The 21,278-nt window shown below is 45.9% G+C and overlaps 1 protein-coding gene across 5 annotated transcripts in view; it reads right to left on the reverse strand.

Moving 5' to 3' along the window:
- The window catches only part of ITPR2 (inositol 1,4,5-trisphosphate receptor type 2), a 1,367,642-nt gene that overhangs the window by 425,552 nt on the left and 920,812 nt on the right, over window positions 1–21,278 (reverse strand). For all 5 annotated transcript variants that reach the window (XM_069228605.1, XM_069228604.1, XM_069228603.1 and 2 more), the window contains 2 exons: window positions 19,611–19,719; window positions 9,672–9,859 (listed from right to left, as the gene is read on the reverse strand). In XM_069228605.1, coding sequence (XP_069084706.1) covers window positions 9,672–9,859; window positions 19,611–19,719 — 297 coding nt within the window. The remainder of the gene's footprint in view (window positions 1–9,671; window positions 9,860–19,610; window positions 19,720–21,278) is intronic.

Below are 21,278 nucleotides of genomic sequence, written 5' to 3' on the forward strand. Positions count from 1 at the left end.
ATCTGATTGAAGTGTAGATTCCCTTTGGGAGCGGATGGACATGTGGAGTTTGGGGTCTCTGAGCTCACAATTAAAAAATACATCTTTTAGTAAAGTTGATTTTAAGATTGTGTGTTTGAAAATGCCACTTTTAGAACGTGAGCATTTTCTTGCTTATACCATTTCTGTGACTCTGCCTGTTTGTGGATTCCCTGTCTGGGTCAGTTTGACAGTTGGGCTGGTTGCACCTCACACTAGACAGTGACACAAAGGGAGCTGGGGTGTAGTCTGCATATCCTGATGAGCCATCTGTGCTAGGAGGGGGGGAGGAGTGGTCACTCACACCTGAAAGGGCTGTGTCTGTCCTCACACAATGTAGTCTCCAACTCCCTGTTGCGTGTCTGGGGCCTGGCCTGGGCTAAGGCAGGATTTCACATTCAAAAGAGACTTTACTTTGAAGTAGTCCTATTTCAAAGGAGAAATTGGGTATAAGAAGGGCACCCAAAACCACAGACTTTAGAACACTTCTGGAAACCAAGAGGAACCTCTGCCTGGAGAAGAGCTGAAGAGTTCAGGAAGAAGAAGCTGCCCTGCCTGTGACTGAGCTTTGTGGAGCTATCCTACAGTTGCTGCTTCTGCCAGAGTAAGAGGGCAAAGACTGGACTTTGTATGCCTTCCATCTTGTGAAGATCTCCAAGGGCTTGATTTAGAGCTTGCCTCCTGTTGTTTGAAGTCTCAGGGACAGCAAAGACTTCTCTCTGCCAACACCTGGAGTCTCTGGAGAGACTCCTACTTTGCCCTGTGTTGCCCACCCAGTTTCTGGGACCCTGAAAGGAGAAGCTGGCAGCCCAGAGTGAGAAATCCACGCACAGAGTGCCATGCGGGGGAAAGATCAATGCAACTCCGATCTGCGGCTGAAGAATCGGCGCACGGAGCTGGGGAAATGACACGCAGCATCGCTGACGGAGGCTGATGAGATCGCAACCCGTGCTGCATGGTTTTCAGATCATCATGCAGCTGGATTTCCGACACAAGTACCGCTGGGCATGTAAAAACAACGCAAGGCCTGCCCGGACCCGAGAGTGCTGACCGGATCGACGCATCGCTCGCCTGCGGAGAAAAGAAACAACGCTCCCGACCCGACGAAAGGAAAAACGATGCAAGATCTCGCTAGTGAGTGAAATCGATGCATCACAGCCCTTTTTAACGCACACTCACCCGTCCAGGGATAATTTTGATGCACCCAAGGTACATTTTCACACTAACAGTTATTAGTATGTGTTTAAAACTACATGAAGACTGTTTTTGCTTTTTAATTGATAACTTGACTTGTGTATTGTGGATTTTTGTTGTTTTGGTCTTGTTTTGTTTAGATAAATATCTTCTAGTTTTCTAAACCTGTGTTGTGTCATTTTTTAGTGTTTTCATTAAGTTACTGTGTGTGTTGGTACAAATACTTTACACCTAGCACTTGAAGTTAAGCCTACTGCTCTGCCAAGCTAACAAGGGAGTAAGCAGGGCTTAGCTGAAGGTGATTCTCTTTTACCCTGACTAGAGTGAGGGTCCTTGCTTGAACAGGGGGTAACCTGAATGTCAACCAAAGACCCCATTTCTAACACACAGTCTCACAAAAAAGCTAACATCTGTAGCACAAACTCGCCCTTGTGCATTGTCAGTTCACCACATCCTACTTCACTCCATCAACCACACTTCCTGTTCAGTAACACATCAACACACACCTCATCCCACACTATAATATTCAGATACAACATCACCACAGGTTCACTTTTTAAATATGGTTTCAGTTCTTGTATAACTTGTCTTTTGTTTTACAGAGTATGTTGCATTTGTTTTTTGCCCACAAACATGCCACTATTAGAAGACTAATATGGTGACCAATTTCATGTCTACTATGAAATATACAGCGGATGTTCAAATTCATGAGCACAATGAAAAATAGCACCCATTAGATGGTGGTCCCGCTAACCAGGACTCATGTAACTAGTCTATAATGTTGACCTCCAACGTCTCACTCACTCTGGGTACATGCACACAAAGAGTGAATGCCTAGGAAATGTAGGATGAGTGGAGTTAGGGTGCAACAAAATTATCACAGTCTCACCAGTTACCTGAGCGTCCAGACATAGTTTTGAGTGCACAACACTTCAATTTTATTTCAAATTAAAAGTTTATTTACAGTACAAAAAAATAGTTAAAAAACAAACTACATTAAAACAGCAATGCAACACAGTCGTAATATCAGTCACTTAGATAACAACCATGTATTCTTTTCCTAATGAACACAAAGAACGAGTTACTTACCTTCGGTAACGACTTTTCTGGTGGATACATTAGCTACCTGTGGATTCCTCACCTGATGAATACTCCCATGGCGCCAGCATTTGACGGAAATCTTCTTACTAGTCTCTGCACGTCGACGAGGACGTCACTCTAGCCCACGCGACGCCGTCTGACGTCATACAGGCAATAAGAAGTCCTCGCCGACGTGCCGATGACAGTACCAACATTTTTTACGTGCATGAGAATAATAATAATAACCCAATGCAATGAAAGAGCAAAGCAACATCTCTTAATATTGTAAATCACACAACATTGCAATAAAATAGCTGTAGATTTAATATAACCTTTTTTTTTTTTTTTTTTTTTTTTAAACAAATAAATATATTTATACATACGAATCATGTATATACCCAATATATATATAGATTTATATATAAATATACACATATATACAAATATCATACATGCAAAATGTATTGCAACTTTGAAGACCAAAAGGAGCACACTCAAGGATTGCTTGGAGAGACCAAAAAGGCAACGGGGAGGCGGGTGGGACCGTGAGGAATCCACAGGTAGCTAATGTATCCACCAGAAAAGTCGTTACCGAAGGTAAGTAACTCGTTCTTCTGATGGATACAACTACCTGTGGATTCCTCACCTGATGAATAGAGTCCCAAAGCAGTACCACGCCCGGCGGTGGGTGCCTAAATGGTCAAACCAAGAAATCCTGCAGCACTGACCGTGCAAAATGACCGTCCCTTCTGACCTCAGAGTCCAAACAGTAATGTTTCACAAAAGTGTGAAGGGACGACCAAGTTGCGGCCTTGCAGATGTCAACCACAGGAACACCCCTGGCCAAGGCCGAAGAGGCCGACTTAGCTCTGGTGGAGTGAGCTCTAATGCCCTCAGGCGGATCCTTCTTTGCCAAAGAGTAACAGATTTTAATGCAAAGAACAACCCACCTGGAGAGTGTTCTCTTGTGGACTGCCTTTCCTCTCCTCTTGCCCACGTATCCGACAAACAGCTGATCCTCCAGCCTGATATCCTTCATTCTGTCGATATAGAAGCTCAACGCCCTTTTTGGGTCCAGGCGATGTAGTCTTTCTTCCTCCTTTGAAGGATGAGGCGGAGGATAAAACGTGGACAAAGTGATTGTCTGAGCCAAATGGAAGGGTGAAACAACCTTCGGAAGGAAAGCAGCCTTGGTCCTCAACACCACCTTATCCCCATAAAACGTTATATAAGGGGGTTTAACCGATAAGGCCTGCAACTCACTCACTCTCCTTGCAGATGTTATAGCTACCAGGAATACTGTTTTAATAACCAAATACCTTAAGGGGCAAGAATGCATAGGCTCAAAAGGGGACCCCATAAGGAAAGTCAGGACCAAGGACAAATCCCATTGAGGCATAACGAATGGTTTTGGAGGATATTGATTCAGAAGACCTTTCAAGAATCTGAGAACAATAGGGGATTTAAATAACGATGGTTGGTCTGGAAGACAAATGAAGGCTGACAAGGCCGACAAATAACCCTTAATGGTAGCTACTGCACAACCTTTCTGCGCTAGAGACAGTGCAAAAGACAAAACATGTGACAGATGAGCATGTAAGGGATCAATCTGTCTCTCTCCACACCACATAACAAATTTAGACCACCTATTAGCGTAGATAGATTTAGTGGAGTGTCGCCTGGCCGCTAAGATAACATCCACTACATCAGGCGGGAGAGAGAAGGAACTCAGGTTGCCCCGTTCAATCTCCAAGCATGTAGGTGCAGACTCTGGAGGTTGGGGTGTAAAACCTGCCCCTGCGACTGCGAGAGGAGGTCTGCCCTGAGAGGGAGACGGAGCGGAGGGCACAGTGAGAGTTGGAGAAGGTCGGAGTACCATACCCTCCTTGGCCAATCCGGAGCTATTAAGATGACTTGGGCCCGGTCTTGGCGAATTTTCCTCAACACTCGAGGAATCAAGGGTATGGGGGGAAACGCGTAAAGCAACTGGTCGCACCAGGTTATCTGAAACGCGTCCCCCAACGCTCCCTGCATCGGATACTGGAGGCTGCAGAATAACGGGCAATGCGCGTTCTCCCGAGTGGCAAACAGATCTATCCGAGGAAACCCCCACATCTGGAAGATTAAACAGACTTGATCTGGATGGAGACGCCACTCGTGGTCTGCCGAGAATTGGCGACTGAGACTGTCCGCACGTACATTCAAGACCCCGGCCAGATGATTTGCCACCAAGCAAATCTGATGGTCCTTTGCCCAGGACCATAGCCGAAGAGCTTCTCTGCAGAGAAGGTACGACCCTACTCCTCCCTGTTTGTTTATGTACCACATCGTGGTAGTATTGTCCGTCAGGACCTGTACCGACTGACCACGAAGGGATGGGAGGAAGGCCTTGAGAGCCAAACGTACAGCCCGTAACTCCAACAGATTGATATGAAACACCTGTTCCTCTGGAGACCAAAGCCCTTTGATCTCCAGATCCCCCAGATGAGCTCCCCATCCTAGGGTGGAGGCATCCGTTATTACCGTGGCCACTGGTGGCGACTGCGCGAACGGCTTCCCCTGTGAAAGATTGTTGCCCGCAATCCACCACTTCAATTCCACAGCAGCATCTCTGGAGATCTTGACAGTACCTTCTAAATCTCCCTTGTGTTGAGACCACTGCCTTCGGAGGCACCACTGAAGAGCCCTCATGTGCCAGCGAGCATGCGTGACCAACAGAATGCAGGAGGCGAACAGACCGAGCAGACGAAGGACCTTGAGGACTGGAACTACCGCTCCATTTCGAAACATTGGAACCAATTCCTGAATATCTTGAATCCGCTGAGGCGGAGGAAAGGCTCGACTCAATGTTGTATCCAGTACTGCCCCTATGAACAGGAGGCGCTGAGAGGGCTCCAGGTGAGATTTGGGCACGTTCACCGAAAAGCCCAGGTCGAACAACAACTGGGTTGTTGACTGCAGATGATGCGACACAAGCTCCGGGGACTTGGCTTTGATCAACCAGTCGTCCAAGTAAGGGAATACTGCTATCCCCTTCCTTCTGAGCTCCGCCGCAACCACTGACATCACCTTTGTGAAGACTCGAGGTGCTGAAGTAAGACCAAACGGGAGGACCGCAAACTGATAGTGCTGCGACCCTACCACAAACCGGAGATACTTCCTGTGCGACTTGAGTATCGGGATATGAAAGTAAGCATCCTGCAAGTCGACAGACACCATCCAATCTTCCTTGTTCAACGCCAAAAGCACCTGTGCTAGGGTCAGCATCTTGAACTTTTCCTGTTTGAGGAACCAATTCAAGATCCTCAGATCCAGGATTGGTCTCAACTGACCATCCTTTTTGGGAATCAGGAAGTATCTTGAGTAACAACCTCGACCCTTTTCCTGCTCTGGGACCAACTCTACCGCGCCCTTTGAAAGGAGGACTTGAACCTCCTGTTCTAGCAACAGGAGGTGTTCTTCTGAACAATAAGATGGGCGGGGCGGGATGAGGGGCGGGAACTCCCGAAAGGGAAGGGCGTAGCCTTTTCCCACAATGCCGAGAACCCAAGTGTCCGTTGTGATAGACCTCCACTTGTGGAGAAAACGCTGTAATCTTCCCCCTACAGGAGAGGAGTGAGTGGGAAACGGTGGAAGCCTAAGGCTGCTTCCCCTGCTGCACCCCTCCAGAGGACGAGGAAGAGGCAGAGTGCTGTTGAGAGGCTCCTCTGGTACGGACCCCACCCCTCCCCCTCCCTCTAAATGACCTATAGGGGAGGGAAGAGGCGGGTTGCTGGAACCTCCCCCGAAAGGAAGAGGAATAAGAGCCACGCCCAAATCCCCGAAACCTCCTGAAAATTCTAGAAGAGGCAGAGGAAGAAGGAGCTTGCAGTCCTAACGATTTGGCTGTGGCTCTGCTCTCCTTAAATCGTTCCAAGGCCGAATCTGCCTTGGCTCCAAACAGTCTGTCCCCATCAAACGGGAGGTCCAGCAGGGTCGACTGCACATCCGCAGAGAACCCTGAGTTTCGGAGCCAGGCCTGTCTTCTTGCCACCACAGCCGTGCCCATCGCCCTGGCCACCGAGTCGGTCGTGTCCAGCCCAGACTGGATAATCTGGGTCGCGGCAGCCTGGGCGTCCGAGACCACATCCAAAAGACCCTGGGGAAGCTCCGTGAATGAAGACGAAATATCATCCATCAGCGCATGGATGTACCTCCCCAGAATGCACGTGGCGTTGGTGGCCTTCAACGCCAAACTGCATGACGAAAATATTTTCTTGGACTGCGCATCCAGTTTCTTGGAGTCTCTGTCTCCAGGCACCGTCGGGAAGGAACCAGGCGCTGACTTTGAGGAACAGGAGGCTTGCACCACCAAGCTCTCCGGCGTAGGGTGTCTAGAGAGAAAGCCAGGGTCAGATGGTGCAGCTCGATACCTCCTGGCCACAGCCCTATGAACGGCCGAGGAAGACACCGGCTTCTTCCACACCTCCAACACCGGATCCAGCAAAGCCTCATTAAATGGCAAGAGAGGCTCAGCTGCAGCAGAGGCCGGATGCAATACCTCTGTCAGCAAATTCTGCTTTGCCTCTGCCACCGGCAAAGGCAGGTCCAAAAAGCTCGCTGCCTTCCTCACCACAGCATGAAAGGAAGCAGCCTCCTCCGTATATTCCCCTGGAGATGAAAGGTCCCACTCAGGGGAAGTGTCCAGCCCACTGGCTGTATCCAGACCATGCAGTCCGTCTCCAGAGTCCTCAATCTCTCCCTCCTCTAGGACTCGCTGGTACTCTTGCTCTTCTAAAAGACGGAGAGCACGCCTCCTCGAATGAAGTCTCTCCTCGATACGCGGAGTCGACATGGCCTCCGCCGACGTCGAAGAACGGCGCCGATCTCCAGAAGCATCTGACGCCGTGTCCGGCGCCACAGGCAGCTTCGGCGCCGAGGCAGGAGCCGGAGGACGAGGTCTTGGAGCCGATGGACCAACCGGAGTCACAGGGCAAAATCCTGACTTCGACGGAGGGGCAACCTCCGGGGCCGAAACATCCGAAGCCACCGGAGCGGCCACCGACGCCGGCACCGGCGCCGAGCCCACATTCCCAAAAGGGAGAAAGGGCATAAAGGGTGCCGGCCGAAGAGGCGCAGGATCACCCAACGAAAAGGCCAAGGGCCCCGAAGGACCAGCCGGAGCAGCTCCTGGAGCCATCTGCTGAAAGATGGTATACATCGCATTAAGAAACGCGGTACTATCGGCTCCAGGAGTGGGAAAAGCCGGATACTGGGGTGCCTGGATCGAAGGCGACCCCGACGCCGGCCTCGACGTCTGCGACGCCGGAGAAAACACAAGAGGCTGCACCACCTCAATCACTGACGCCTGACCAGGTGAAGTCGGTGACGCCGGAGAGGGCAACGGCGTCGATGGATGCGGCGTGACCGTGGGGCTGACCTCCCAAGTCCTCCGACGCCGAGCCGAAGGTGACCTCGAATGAGACTCCTTGCTGGAGTGACGTCGTGAGTCTCTACGGCGCCGGGAGTCTCGATGACGCCGGTGAGACCTTGGCGAAGAAGACTTCTTATGATGTTTCTCCTTCTTCTTTGACTTTGCCATGAATAACTTGGCCTCGCGCTCTTTGAGGGCCTTCGGATTCATGTGTTGACATGAATCGCAAGTCGAGACGTCGTGGTCGGAGCTCAAACACCATAGACAGTCGGAGTGAGGATCTGTAACTGACATCTTGCCCCCACACTCTCGACAGGGCTTGAAACCCGACTTCCTCTGAGACATTGTTACCGCAGAGAAGACTACGCAGCAGACAATACACTGTAACCACGAAGGTAACAGTAACTCCCTCGAAGATAACCGTTTCGAATGCACGGAAAAAAGGGAACTGTCATCGGCACGTCGGCGAGGACTTCTTATTGCCTGTATGACGTCAGACGGCGTCGCGTGGGCTAGAGTGACGTCCTCGTCGACGTGCAGAGACTAGTAAGAAGATTTCCGTCAAATGCTGGCGCCATGGGAGTATTCATCAGGTGAGGAATCCACAGGTAGTTGTATCCATCAGAACAGACAACGTTCAGAAAGTGTGAACACGATAGTAAGCCAGTTACTAGCATGTTCTTTTGGAATAGCTTAACAATATTCACAAATGTACGGCTCATGATCCCCGATCACATTTTATAATGGAAGATGTCAAACCTCCCACTAAAACTGAAATACTTATTAACAGGTGTGCAGACCTTTACTGTTCATGATAATAATAGTAATAATTACGAACAGTGAAATGAAGCTGAAACAAAATAAACACAATGGAAATCAATAATATATTGTACTGGTAACTTGCAAAGCCGAGAAACAGCCTCTCAGAGTTAATAAAACTGACTTATTCTGGCCAGGAAGACAGGAATATGTCCCAGTTTAAGATTAGGCGGTTTTGATCCCTTACAGTTGTGAAATCTGAGATCCTAGATAATATGGACCAGACCATAAGAGTTTCAGAAGGCTTCCTTCGAACCTCTAGGAAACGGGCAGCACTCAAATCCACAAACTGGAAGCACCAATAGCAGAAGGGTCCTGTGCAGGTCTGGGTTAAAAAAATAGCTTAATAAGCTTTGCAGAAGCCCTAAACCTAAAATCCTATATTTCCAAGGTTAGGAGGCAGCAGGCCTCTGCAAACAAAATTATCTAAATCCAGCCAGTAAGGCACAAGCCGGATCCCTTTTCTGAGGAGCTTTTGAGAAAGGAACCCCATGATCACTTCTCAGAATGTACTGTGGTGTCTGCTCTTTACATATGGATACCCAGGCACACCTTCCAGGGATGTGCTCTGACGGGAATCCTTGTTTATTGCCTTAAGACAGGCGTGTAAGCAAAGAGCAGGAAAATAAGTTGTGTGGGCTGGCGCTGTTACTCTTCTCTATGGCATCAAATATCCTCCTAGCTTGCAAACCACCATTCTTCCAAAAATGTGTGTTGTGAAACAGCTAACAGTAACCCTAATAACAGGTGCACCAGTAGGGATTCCAAAGTATTTACCATGGAAACGAGTTCCCATATTTACAATCACCATAGCAAAAATTATACACACAATGAAATTGAACATTTAAAACATGCAAAACAGTAGACATGGAAATGGCCCTGTACCCCCAAGCCTTTAGACTTAATTGACATGGAGAGCCCAGTAGATAGCTCATCACGGTGTAGCTAGTGCACCACAAAACAATTAAATGCAGACACCAGCCAGGGCCTGTGCAGAGTGTGGCTAGGAGTGAGATTACAATGAGACACAAAGGTGGAGAGATCAACAGATTGCCTCCCATCTCGTGGCACTGCTAAATGGGGACAAAAGAAGCACAAATTTGGGGGTCATCGCTTATTGAAACTGAAACAATATAGAAATCCATACCTGTGTTTGGGTGTTTCCTCCTTCAAGAAGTGCAATGCCAAGCAAGATACCTTCTGAGAAAATTCTGTCATTTTTTGTACTGACTATGACATCTATAACCAGCTCCGAAGCACCTTCTTTATCCAGAAGACACTGAATATCTGACATCGAAATCCCCATCTTGTCTGAATCTTGTCCCACAAAACCAGCTACATGAAACAAAAAACTCTGCGTAAGTCAAAGATTGCATGTAGGCTTCCACATTATCACTTCATCTAAGGAAAATATAAAGGTACGGACAAGCTGCAAATAAAGATTTATCTTATAGGCAATATGATACCTATGGATACTAAAACGTACCTTCATATTTCTTTTTTTAATATACTTTTTATTGCATTTCAGTGCTAACAATTACATAATTCAATAAACAATTAAGAACGCCACAGCCATCTCCAACTATTTGTCATGAGGCATAGATGATTTATCACAGTTCAAAGTCTATTACATTATGCATCAATTGCACGTGCATTGCAGTATCCTCCCCTCCTAGCGTTGTGGATAGCAGTACTCGCACCCGCAGTCACTCATTCCACTTCCTCTGAAGATACATTCGATGTTCTTCCCTCTTTCTTCCCTCAAACTTGGTTAGTAATGTCCCCCAGGTCTCCAGATCTGTGGCCACTTTATCGTCTCTGCTACAAGAAGGAAGGCATATTTCCTCTGCCACCGCCCACTCGCTAACGTCTCGCATTCAACCCTCCACACTGGGACCAGTCTGTCGCATCCAAGAGATTGCAACCCTGTATTCTGCTAACAATAGAGTACAATGCATGTATTTAAATTCCATCTTCCTGCCTTTACACTTCTAAATGTCACCCAACAGACAAATCACTGGTTCTCAATCTATGTTCGCACCACAAACCATCACCAGGTGTTGTACTACCGTGTCCCAGAATGTACTGACTGGAGAACAGTACCAAGCCAAGTGTAAGGAAGTTGCATTCTGTTCGTGGCAACAATGGCATCCACTCGTCCTAGTGGGATCAGTTCTATGTAGTAGTACAGGGGTCACATACGTTCAGTGACTATAATTGAACTGTATCAACTTAAAATGCGCACTGCATGACACCAACCGGACCACAGCACAAACCCTGTTCCACTGTACGTCCCCAAGCGGTGTCCCCAGTTCCTCCTCCCATGCTGCCCTAGCTCGGAAAGGGGTCCTATGTTTATCGACGAGCATGGCCTTATACAGTTGCAAGCCCAAATGTCAGGTGCCACCCAACTCTATTAATGTTCAAACCAGCAAGGAGGAATACGGGACATCAGGATACGTTGGCCACACCTAAAAAACTATATCGGCTATACTAGCGTACAATGGGAACTGACCGTTGCCTATATCAAAAACCTCCTGGGCTGCCTCAGCCCAGGGATAAAGTTTGCCAACAGTCTCACAGTCCCACCTCCTGCCATTCTCTGACTTCTACTGAACTGGCAAGGTTACAGATCGCTGGGAGGCCCCAACAGTTAAACTTTCGGGCGAAAGGTGAGCTCCCCAGTACACCCTCACAGATCGCTCCTATAAGCATGCTTTGTGTTTAATGAGATAGGCTACAATGGCTCTCATCCCTCTCACACCTATGCAGCAATTGGAGCAACGTAGTATTACGGGTCTTGTCTGCCAGCAAATTCTTTTCCCAGTTATCCCCTTCGGAGAGTCGGTGGGCTGCATGCTGCAACTGGGAAGCTAAGTTATACATTTCCATGTTAGGGACTGCCATTCCACCCTCCTCGGTGGGTAGGTATAAAAACTCATGGGCTACTTTTCTTGAGTCCCCTGCCAATATAAGCAATGTAAGTAGGGAGCTCAGGTATCTAAAGACTAATCTCGGTAGTGTGTCAAATGTGTGCTGTAAGGTGTACAGGCATTGTGGCAACAAAAAAAACATCTTCGCCACGCAACTAGTCCCATGAGTGACAGTGGCAGTGTGTTCCAGCATTGTATTGAAACACTCAGACTCTCCGTTATTCTGTCTATGTTGTGTTTTTTCCATTTTCTTTCCATGGATGCGATCATGATCCCCAAGTATCTAAACTGTTGAGTTTCCCATCGCAATGGCAAAAGTGGTAAATCAGTAGGATCCACTGTTGTCAGCAGTCCCCAAGGGAACAACAGAGATTTGCGCTGCTTGATACACAAACCAGGGAGCTCCCCGAAGGCATCAAGGTACTGTAAAAATGAGGGTAAGGACTCTCTCTGTGTTGTAAGGTAGAAGAGCGTGTCATCTGCATAGAGAGACACTAGGTGATTCACCCCTCCCACTTGATACCCCACTCTGACATTTCCTGCCAGATCTCTATTGCCAGAGGCTCCAGCTCTATTGTAAAAAGAAGGGGTGAACACGGGCATCCCTGCCGCATGCCCCCTTTCGCAATCAAGGGGATCCGATCAGAGTTGTCCAACTCTAACCTTGGCCAAGAGAGCAATATAGAGCAGTTGTACCCAGGACTGAAACTGTTGGCCGAACCCCACTACCTCACATACAGTGATGAGGTATTGTCAATCCACTGTATCAGAGGGTTTGGCAATGTCAGTAGAAACCACTGCCAGCTCCTCTCTCCTGTCCTCGACTTTGCGCATGACATGCATCAGACGTTTGAGGTTCATAGTTGTATTCCTCCTCAGTACGAACCCACACTGATCCAGGTGGATCAGTCGGGAGATCACTGGTCCAAGCTGAAGCACAAGAGCGTTATATAGGACCTTCACGTTGGTATTAATCATTGTGAGTGGGCAGCAAGCAGACGAATCAGACTCGGCCGCTCCAGGTTTTAGAACTATGGTCATGAACCCCTCTCGCATTGAAGGGCGGTAAAACGCGATCATTCCTTACATTCTACTGCCCTACCTATCCACGACTTTAACTCAAGATTGATGAACACAAGACAGAGCATATACAGCTCCAGGCACCATAAAAACGATGAGGGAAGAACGAACAAGATGCTACTTACTGGAGAATGAGTTAGCGTTCATAATTTTGTCATAATAAATGCTCAGGTTATTGTGTTTGGATATACTGTGCCTTCCTTTGTGTCAAAGATATCTGGGATACTCAGTCTTTGATCTGTCATGTCAGAGCCACAATATGTGACAAGCGGGGCCTAATATAGCCCATGACATCAGGGGAATCGATTTGAGATGTCTCAACAATCCCAGTAGTGTACCCAACTAAAATTATGGTACAATATGGGGTAAGCGGCAGTGACTGTTTAGGGGAAATAGGAGGTGGAAAATAATATGCTTACATCCATTCAAATATAGACATCCATTAAATATTAAATATTGAGATCAATCAATGCTTTGCTAGAGCTAAAGAAAAGCCATCAGACAAAAGTTGGCAGCTGAGCATGTGACATGAAAACGATGGCCAATCACAATAAATGCCTAGGAGAATAAAGGTCTACTGCAGTGACTTATTTGTAAACTGCAGGTCGCAGATTACGTTGTCACGAACACAGTCTATTAAGGGGAAAGAGAGAGAGAAACTCTGTGTTCCTTTGTATGTTTATTTAATGCACTTCACGCTTATTTTCGTTTTATGTCACATACTTCATATAGTGTGAAATTAACTACAAGAAGCAGTAGATGGCTTTACAGTGATCATGTACACCTCAAACAGGAAGTGTGCACACAGAACGTAATTGCGTGCATGGGGTCTGTTTGAAACCAGATTGCAAAAGGTGGCATCTGATGAGGAGGCGGGGAGTAGTAACTTGTTACTGAGCTGTTACTGAACACCACACTGAAGGATTATTTATTTCTATCACACATTAACAAGCATGCAGCATGTTGAAACTGGGACCAGAATCTAGGTTTGCAAGTTCCACTGACAAAATGAGTATATTTTAATATAGCCATAACAAAAACGGTGGTGGTCTAAATGATACACTGCCATAGTGATTTTTGGGGAATTTTGGAAAAAATAGAAAAGTGACCCGACTTTTTCTGAGGCAAACTTTCACTTTACCCATGACACTAAGTAGGCTGACGGGGAGGGAGAGGTAAAGGTGATGTGCCTTAAGAAGTGTATTTACCAGCGATTTACAAAAGGCATCACTTCTATAACTAAGGTTGTGGCCTAAAATCACACTGCCTATCCGCCTCTTCTTAATCCTACTTCTGGTGCTCCTCATCTTCTTCCTGGTTCTACAGGTCCTATTCTTGGTCCTTCTGGTTCTTCTGGGTCTGTCTTGAGCTTTGTACAATTCCTGGGCATGGTTATCATCACCTTCCGGGTACTAGTAAACACAGCTGACAACATCACATGGCTGGGCACTTCACAGATATCAGTGAGCTTCAATGTACTTAAGTGCATGGCCATTGGTAATTAGGTAGTCAAAATTTCTACTCAATATGCAAGTTAGCCAGTCTTTCGATACAGAGCTTAAGGACTCTGCACCAAAGCGAGCAAGCTCATGTTTTGTGTGTCCTTAAGGGAGGGATGCACTAGAATAGTCCCCAAAGTTTACTCAGCGGGATATCAGGTTGTTACTTCTGCAGCTGAACAATATTTGCAGACTAATATAAAGAACTACACCCAGCAAGATACCCAAGTCTAGGAGAGACTTCACATTCAATAGTGGCCGACTTTATTATACAGAGCCCTCAGAGAGCTGGACCTACCTCTCACTTTGGGGAAGGTTCCTAATATCATCATGGAGATGCCATCCAACAAAGTTATAGACCCTAACAGACTACCACTTGGCATATATAACTGTTTTTCTGATCTTATAACTTCCCATTTATTGAATTTATTTATGGAGATAGAGTCTAAGGCATAGCCACAGGCCGATTTTAGGAAGGCTACAATAACTATTCCCCACAAGCCGGATAAACCACTAAACTAACACTCGCCTTATCATCCTATCTTACTACTAAATGTTGAGATAAAGGCATTGTCAAGAGTCTTAGCTAACAGGCTGAACAGGGTGGTGCAGACTCTCGTCAGCATGGATAAGAATGGGTCCATGCTGGTAAGAGGTACTAGGAACTCACTGCAGCGGGTTCATGAGGCAGGCCAGGGACTCTGAGCTGTGGGTCCAAGTGCCTTACAGTAAATTAAAAGAAAGCCTTTACTACAGTGCAATTGGCGTTTTCTGTTACTAGCTTTGCTGATGAGGAATTTAGATCCATTATTTCTCACTTTCAGTAGGGCTTTGTATGCTAAACCAGAGGCCCAGGTCAGGGTGAATGGTTTGTTGTCTTCGGCATTCTCGAAGGAGCAAATAACTCGCCTTTTAGCTTTGGCCATAGAGCGCTTAGCAGAATGGATTCACAAGGATGCCCAATTAAGGGGATTCTGATGGCCAAATAAGGAAGAGGATAGATTTGCACTGTATGTCAATTATCTAATTGTTTTTCTACAACATCCACAGACCTCCATTCCAAAATGATGTGAGATACCCAGTATATGGAGAAGCTTCGGGGCTAATGGCGAATCAGCCTAAATACACATTCTTGCATATTGCAGCCTCCCCTCCACCACAGATCTGTCTCACCTCAGGGTCGCCGCCTCCCATTTTAAATATCTAGGGCTATAGGTCTGGCGCACTCTGCACATGTATTAGGAATTAGACACAAACAAACACACACAAATGATGGACGGAATGCGAACCAATCAAAAATTCACCCCAAGTCACAGATCTGGGTTTAATCCATCAATTCTTTTGCTCACCATGCCACCCCAGTTTGGACCCATCCATATGTAAATCAGTCTTGAATCTGTTCCCCATGGGAACAGTCCAGCCCAAACTGCCAGGCCAGGTCCTCCCTGGATCGGAAACAAGCATCCTGGAACCGGTTTCAGGGTATCATCCTTCATCAGCTAGGCTAGCTTTTATCCAGTGGCACAGTGAGCCCGGGACCCACGTCTGGGTATACCCGGGACACTTAAGGTGACAAAAGCAAACAAACTCAGATCTTTGTACTGGGATGAATGTTTGACATTGTTCAGCGTTCCGTCTATCACTTGTTCTTTTTGCAATTGTTGCCCTAAGTGGGACGGGTATGCCCAGACATGGGTCCCATGTTCCCCATGCCACTGGAGTCAAGCTGAAATGGCTAAGGAGCCAGTTCAGGGAAGACCTGGCCTGGCTGTTCAGGCTGGACTGTTCCCATGGGGAACAGGGTCAAGACTGATTTGCATATGGCTGGGTCCAAACTGCAATGGCATGGGTAGCAAAAAAAAAATGATGGATTTAGGCCCAGATCTCTGTACTTGGGGTGAATGTTTGACATTATTCAGCGTTATCCATCACTTGTTCTTTTTGCAAATGGAATTAGACACAGCACCCTTGATTCGGAGCATCCTTAGAGGCTTGGGGTCAATTACCACTTTCCATCACGGGCAGGGCAGCACTTTACAAGATGGTGGCACATCCACAGTATTTATACGTGCTGCCAAATTTCTTCTTCTCTCTCCTGTCTACCTTTTTTTACAGACAGATGCACCTTTCTCGCAAGATTTTTATGGGCTTGGAAGCCTCAATCGGTTTCATACATGAAGTGCACTGATTATGTATATGAGGGAGGTTGGGGGGGTTCATGGTCTGAGAGCATACTACTGGGTGGCCCAATAAGTTACGATAGGGGATTGGCTCTTAGGTGACCCCTTTGACTCCGCATTTGGACTGGAATTCGAGGCCTTGGCAGGTCCTGGAGAGTTGGCTCTTTTATACAGGGCAGCTCCCCCTACTGCGCTTACCCAGGCTATGAAATTCCCCTGTGTTTGCGTCAAGCCCTGAAAATTAATAAATGGTATACATGCTCACAAGTCTGACCCCCATTGTGGGTTGGTTCTTGGTTGTTGCACATCTCGAACTTGCAGGGATTTGGAACCCTAGATCTGATTGTTATATCATATTTGGGAGGTGTGTGGGCTTCGGCACATATTAAATCCCATCAGCAATTAAGAGATTGTTCTTTTGAAGGTGCTTACACATGGATGGCACACATATGGCCAGACCTCGTGGTATTGCGACATTGGTCTCATGCTCTAGGATATTTGTTCATTTCCTCATATATGATCAATGGCCCTTGGGTTCCCCGGCCATTTATGCTGCATAGATTTGGAAGTTGAGTCCCCTAGGTGAGATATAAATTGGGAAACACTGGTCCTAATCTGTAGGAGTCCAACAGCCACTGCTTTGTTAATAAAGTGGTCTATCCAAACGTGCAGCTGCCAATATCTGATGCAGTCGGATTCCTCTACTTTCAAAGGTTTTAATGGCTTTGTTGTCAAAAAGGTCCTTGAGCATCTGGCATCCTCCCGTCACTCCTTGCCCATGCCCTTCCTCAAGTCCCCTGGTGTAAAATACAAATACAAGACACTAGACACAACACCCTAGAGCCTGAAAGGGATGTTCCTCTCTGTGTCGGGCTGTGCTGAAGGGGCTGTGGCCAGTAGGATGAAGCTACACATGATTGGGTGTCCTGTCCCACTTGCAGATGTTTTGAAAAGAGTTTCTGAACCCTTTGAAAGGGGAATGCATTACTGCTGCATCCCAACCCTGCTGTTATCTTATTACACTTACGAACATCGTCCTACAAGTTACTAACTGAAGCTGAATGGAAGAGAGCAACCAAAATAATATTGACTATTTTTAAGTCTGCTCTCTCTTCATGACCTTTTGTTTTCCAACAGTGAGGCTGTCATTGCTTACTACTGGTTAGCTTCGCTGTCATTCTCATTTGCCTGCTTCTTATTGGTCAACTGCTGTAGGCTTCCTTCCACTTCGATGGTTTGTCCCTCCCCAAGAGCTTCGATGTCTTACATGTGTTGTTCCACTGCTCATTTTTTTTAAGGTGTTTAGTCATAGAACCTCTTTTTCAGCTAGTTCGATTGTATATTTTTCCCACCTCCATGTTCCTCTCTCCCACCTCCTTCCCTCGTACCCGTTTGCATCCATGCATCTTCCCTCCCTCACCTGTGTTGCATGCCCCTGCCCCCCATCTGTGGTCCGTGTTGTATGCTCAGTCCTTAATTTGTGCCAGTGTTTTCCAGTGCTCGACACTGCCACTTATTCCTGACAATCCACCACATTGTGGCACTGTCTTCAGGAGAACACACCCACAGATGTTTTTAAATGTCAATACAAATTTAAATTAAATATTCTAATGGTGGTACAATATGGAAGAGTTCATTCTGAAGCTACGTAAATTGACCTGTTTTATGCATACAACACTTAATTTATCACGTTACTAAAATTAAGACAAGCAGACTTCGTAAAGCATGATTATTTTCTATATAAAAAGGGCGTGTACCAAAAACAAATAAAAAAATTCTGTTTGTTTTATGTGTGTTATTTGAATCATTTCTATTAATCTAACCCTGAACATCAACTTAATGCCATTGGTGGTCTGAGAACTTCAAAGTTACAATTTATCATCCATGTATTGGAAAGCTGAATGCAGCTCAGGCACTGCTAGAGTTGAATTAACATATAAACATGCTTTTGTGAATATTTAAGAGTTCAGTAAAGGCAATAAACTCATTAAAAAGATCACAAATGCTGTTTTTATGTTTTTACATTCAATTATTCACCAGAGAAAAGACCAGGAGTACATTTAAAATGCGGTTTGCTATATTGGTAAGGCACCAAAAAATAATAGTCTCAAATTGGAAGTGGATGATGTCTTTGCCTTCCAGGACCTGCCGCTAGCAGCTAAGGGCCAGATGTAGCAAGCCTTTTGCGCCTTGCAAACTGCGAAAAATGCAGTTTGCGAGGCGCAAAAGGCCAAACGCGATGCACAACCTCAAATTGCGAGTCGGTACCGACTCGCAATTTGAGGCTGCGACTCGCAAATAGGCAGGGGTGTTCCCTTCCTATTTGCGACCGCATCGCCATGCTGAGTTGGTTTGTGACCGTGAATGCGGTCGCAAACCAACTCGCAGTTCTCATTCGCAAAAGGGAAGGCAGTGGTCGATAGGAAAAAAACCGAAACCAAATGGTTTTGGACGTTTTTCGTTTTGCAGCTCGTTTTCCTTTAAGGAAAACGGGCTGCAAAAAGAAAAGAAAAAAACTGCTTTATTTAAAAGCAGTCACAGACATGGTGATCTGCTGTCTCCAGCAGGCCACCATCCCTGTGAGTGCACTGACTCATTATGGGGTCGCAAACTGCGACCCACCTCATTAATATTCATGAGGTGGGTCTTTGCGACCCCATAGTGAGTCGCAGAAGGTGTCTGAGACACCTTTCTGCATGCACTTTTGCGAGTTGCAATTTGCGAGTCGCTATGACCCGCAAATTGCAAGTTGCAAAATAATACTTACCTACATCTGGCCCTTAGAGTCTGTTTGGCACCACCGTTTTCCTTTTCGGCCAGAAATCGTAATTTCTGTCCTCAACTGCAGAACGCAGCCTGCGCGGCTTATCCACCCTGCAGGATGGCGCAGTCAAATGGAGTTTGATGCTGAAACATAAAGTGTTTTACACATCACGAGTTCAAATCCTTGCGTGGCTCACTCACACTTCCATCCTCTCGAGGTGAGTAAATTGACTATTGTTAAATTGAGTAAACAGCAACACCTTTATGTACACAGTGTGTAATTTGTACTGATGGCTGCAGAATGTGGATTCTGACACTCATTTTCTAATTCGTTTTCATTACCAGACCTCAAGCCACAGCAACAAAGCGAAACATAAAGAAAAGGGAGAAAGTAGGAAGAAGACTAACCGGAACAGAGTGGCAAAGGGATAAAGCAAGAATCGAAATAATGAGCAAGAGTGAGGTCAAGAGAACAGAAGCGTAGGGCGGTGAAAAAAAAGAGGTATGGGGTAGAACCAAGACCAGGCCAGCTTTCGCATTCGGCAGCGCCAAAGACAGTCACCACACTATATGCACTGTTTAAAAAAGCAGAAAACAAGTTATTAACAAAATATGCAACTCAAATATTTACCTGCAGTTGGGGCAGCCTTGCCGTAGTTGACCGACAGTGGTACCGTCAAAGTCGCTCCATGTTCTCCTTTAAAATAGCGATTTAGAAGAATTTTTCGTAAAATGGCTCCCTTTGGAAAAAATTCAGAGCATTACGCATTAATATCAAGTTTTATTAACAACATCAGCCTTATGCTCGCCTGGAAAAATTTAGGCACCATCTCAATAGTACTATATGACATACAGGTCAATGCATTCTATTACTCGGTCAACAAGAAGTGTTCTGGGATAACTTAGAAATTCTAGCACAAGCCACGTGTCAAAACACAGCAGATACACTCTCTGAGGATGTTTTGAGCAGGGGGGGCTCATCCACAAGGGCGGAGGAGCGTCCATTCAGTGAGGTTCATCAGTCAAGCGAAGCTTGACATTCTAAACAGATTGAGCAAATAACCCACATATTTACATAGCCACCCCAGTTAGTGGCACTCCACTCAACAGTGAGCAAAAGAAAAAGTGCAATGGAGATGCTGGCACTGATCCTTCTAACTAAGTAGGAATACCTCTAGTAGAACTTTCAGTCTAAAAGGTGAACAGCGTTATGCAAATCAGTACAATCTACCTTGAAAAAGAACAGTCTAGGCTGAAATGCTTTAGTGTGGAAGGGTTGAAAGTTATAAGGTTGGTTCTCTTCTGTAACTGTACAGACAATATACATATGTATGTATTTGTATACATCTATTTATCTCTATATATATTCACTGAAAAAAACAAAGGTTACAGGGACGTTATAGCTAGGAAATGGAATTAAAAATAAAACATACAAATTCACTAAAAAGGTCACAGGGACGTTATAGTTAGGCTCACATTTTAAACGTACTAAACCATGGAAATTCAACTGTCATAGAGTTATCTCAAGTAACTATAACACATGCCCTAAGGTAACTATAACTCGAGCCCCCGCCATGCACAGTTTTTCCATTAAAAAAAGTAATGCAAATATTACATTTATATTATCAGTGATGTTATCAACTATGTCATGAGTTATAGTTACCTTAGGGCACAAGGTATAGTTTTCTTTTTTTTTTAAGTCACCTGATCCAGCACGAATCATGGTGAAAATATTTTAAAAAAAATGTGTTAGACTTTTCATCCTTGGCGTGGTCTCCCTTAACTTTTTGCCTCTGTTTCCCAGGTTGTTGATGTGTGCTGGACTCTGATTTTGCTGTTTTTATTACTCTGGGCACTTTACCACTGCTAACCAGTGCTAAAGTGTAAGTGCTCCTGTTTAAAATGTGTACATAATTGGTTCTCCATGATTGGCATATTTGTTTTACTGTTAAGTCCCTAGTAAAGTGCACTAGAGGTTCCCAGGGCCTGTAAATCAAATGTTACTAGTGGGCCTGCAGCACTGGTTGTGCCACCCACATAAGTAACCCTGTAATCATGTCTCAGACCTGCCACTGCAGTGTCTGTGTGTGTATTTTTACACTGTAAATTCGACTTGGCAAGTGTACCCACTTGCCAGGCCTAAACCTTCCCTTTTCTTACATGTAAGGCACCCCTAAGGTAGGCCCTAGGTAGCCCCAAGGGCAGGGTGCAGTGTATGGATAAGGTAGGACATATAGTAATGTGGTTTATATGTCCTGACAGTGAAATACTGCCAACTTCGTTTTTCACTGTTGCAAGG

Source organism: Pleurodeles waltl, chromosome 4_1 (genome assembly GCF_031143425.1).
Source record: "Pleurodeles waltl isolate 20211129_DDA chromosome 4_1, aPleWal1.hap1.20221129, whole genome shotgun sequence".
NCBI lineage: Eukaryota > Metazoa > Chordata > Amphibia > Caudata > Salamandridae > Pleurodeles > Pleurodeles waltl.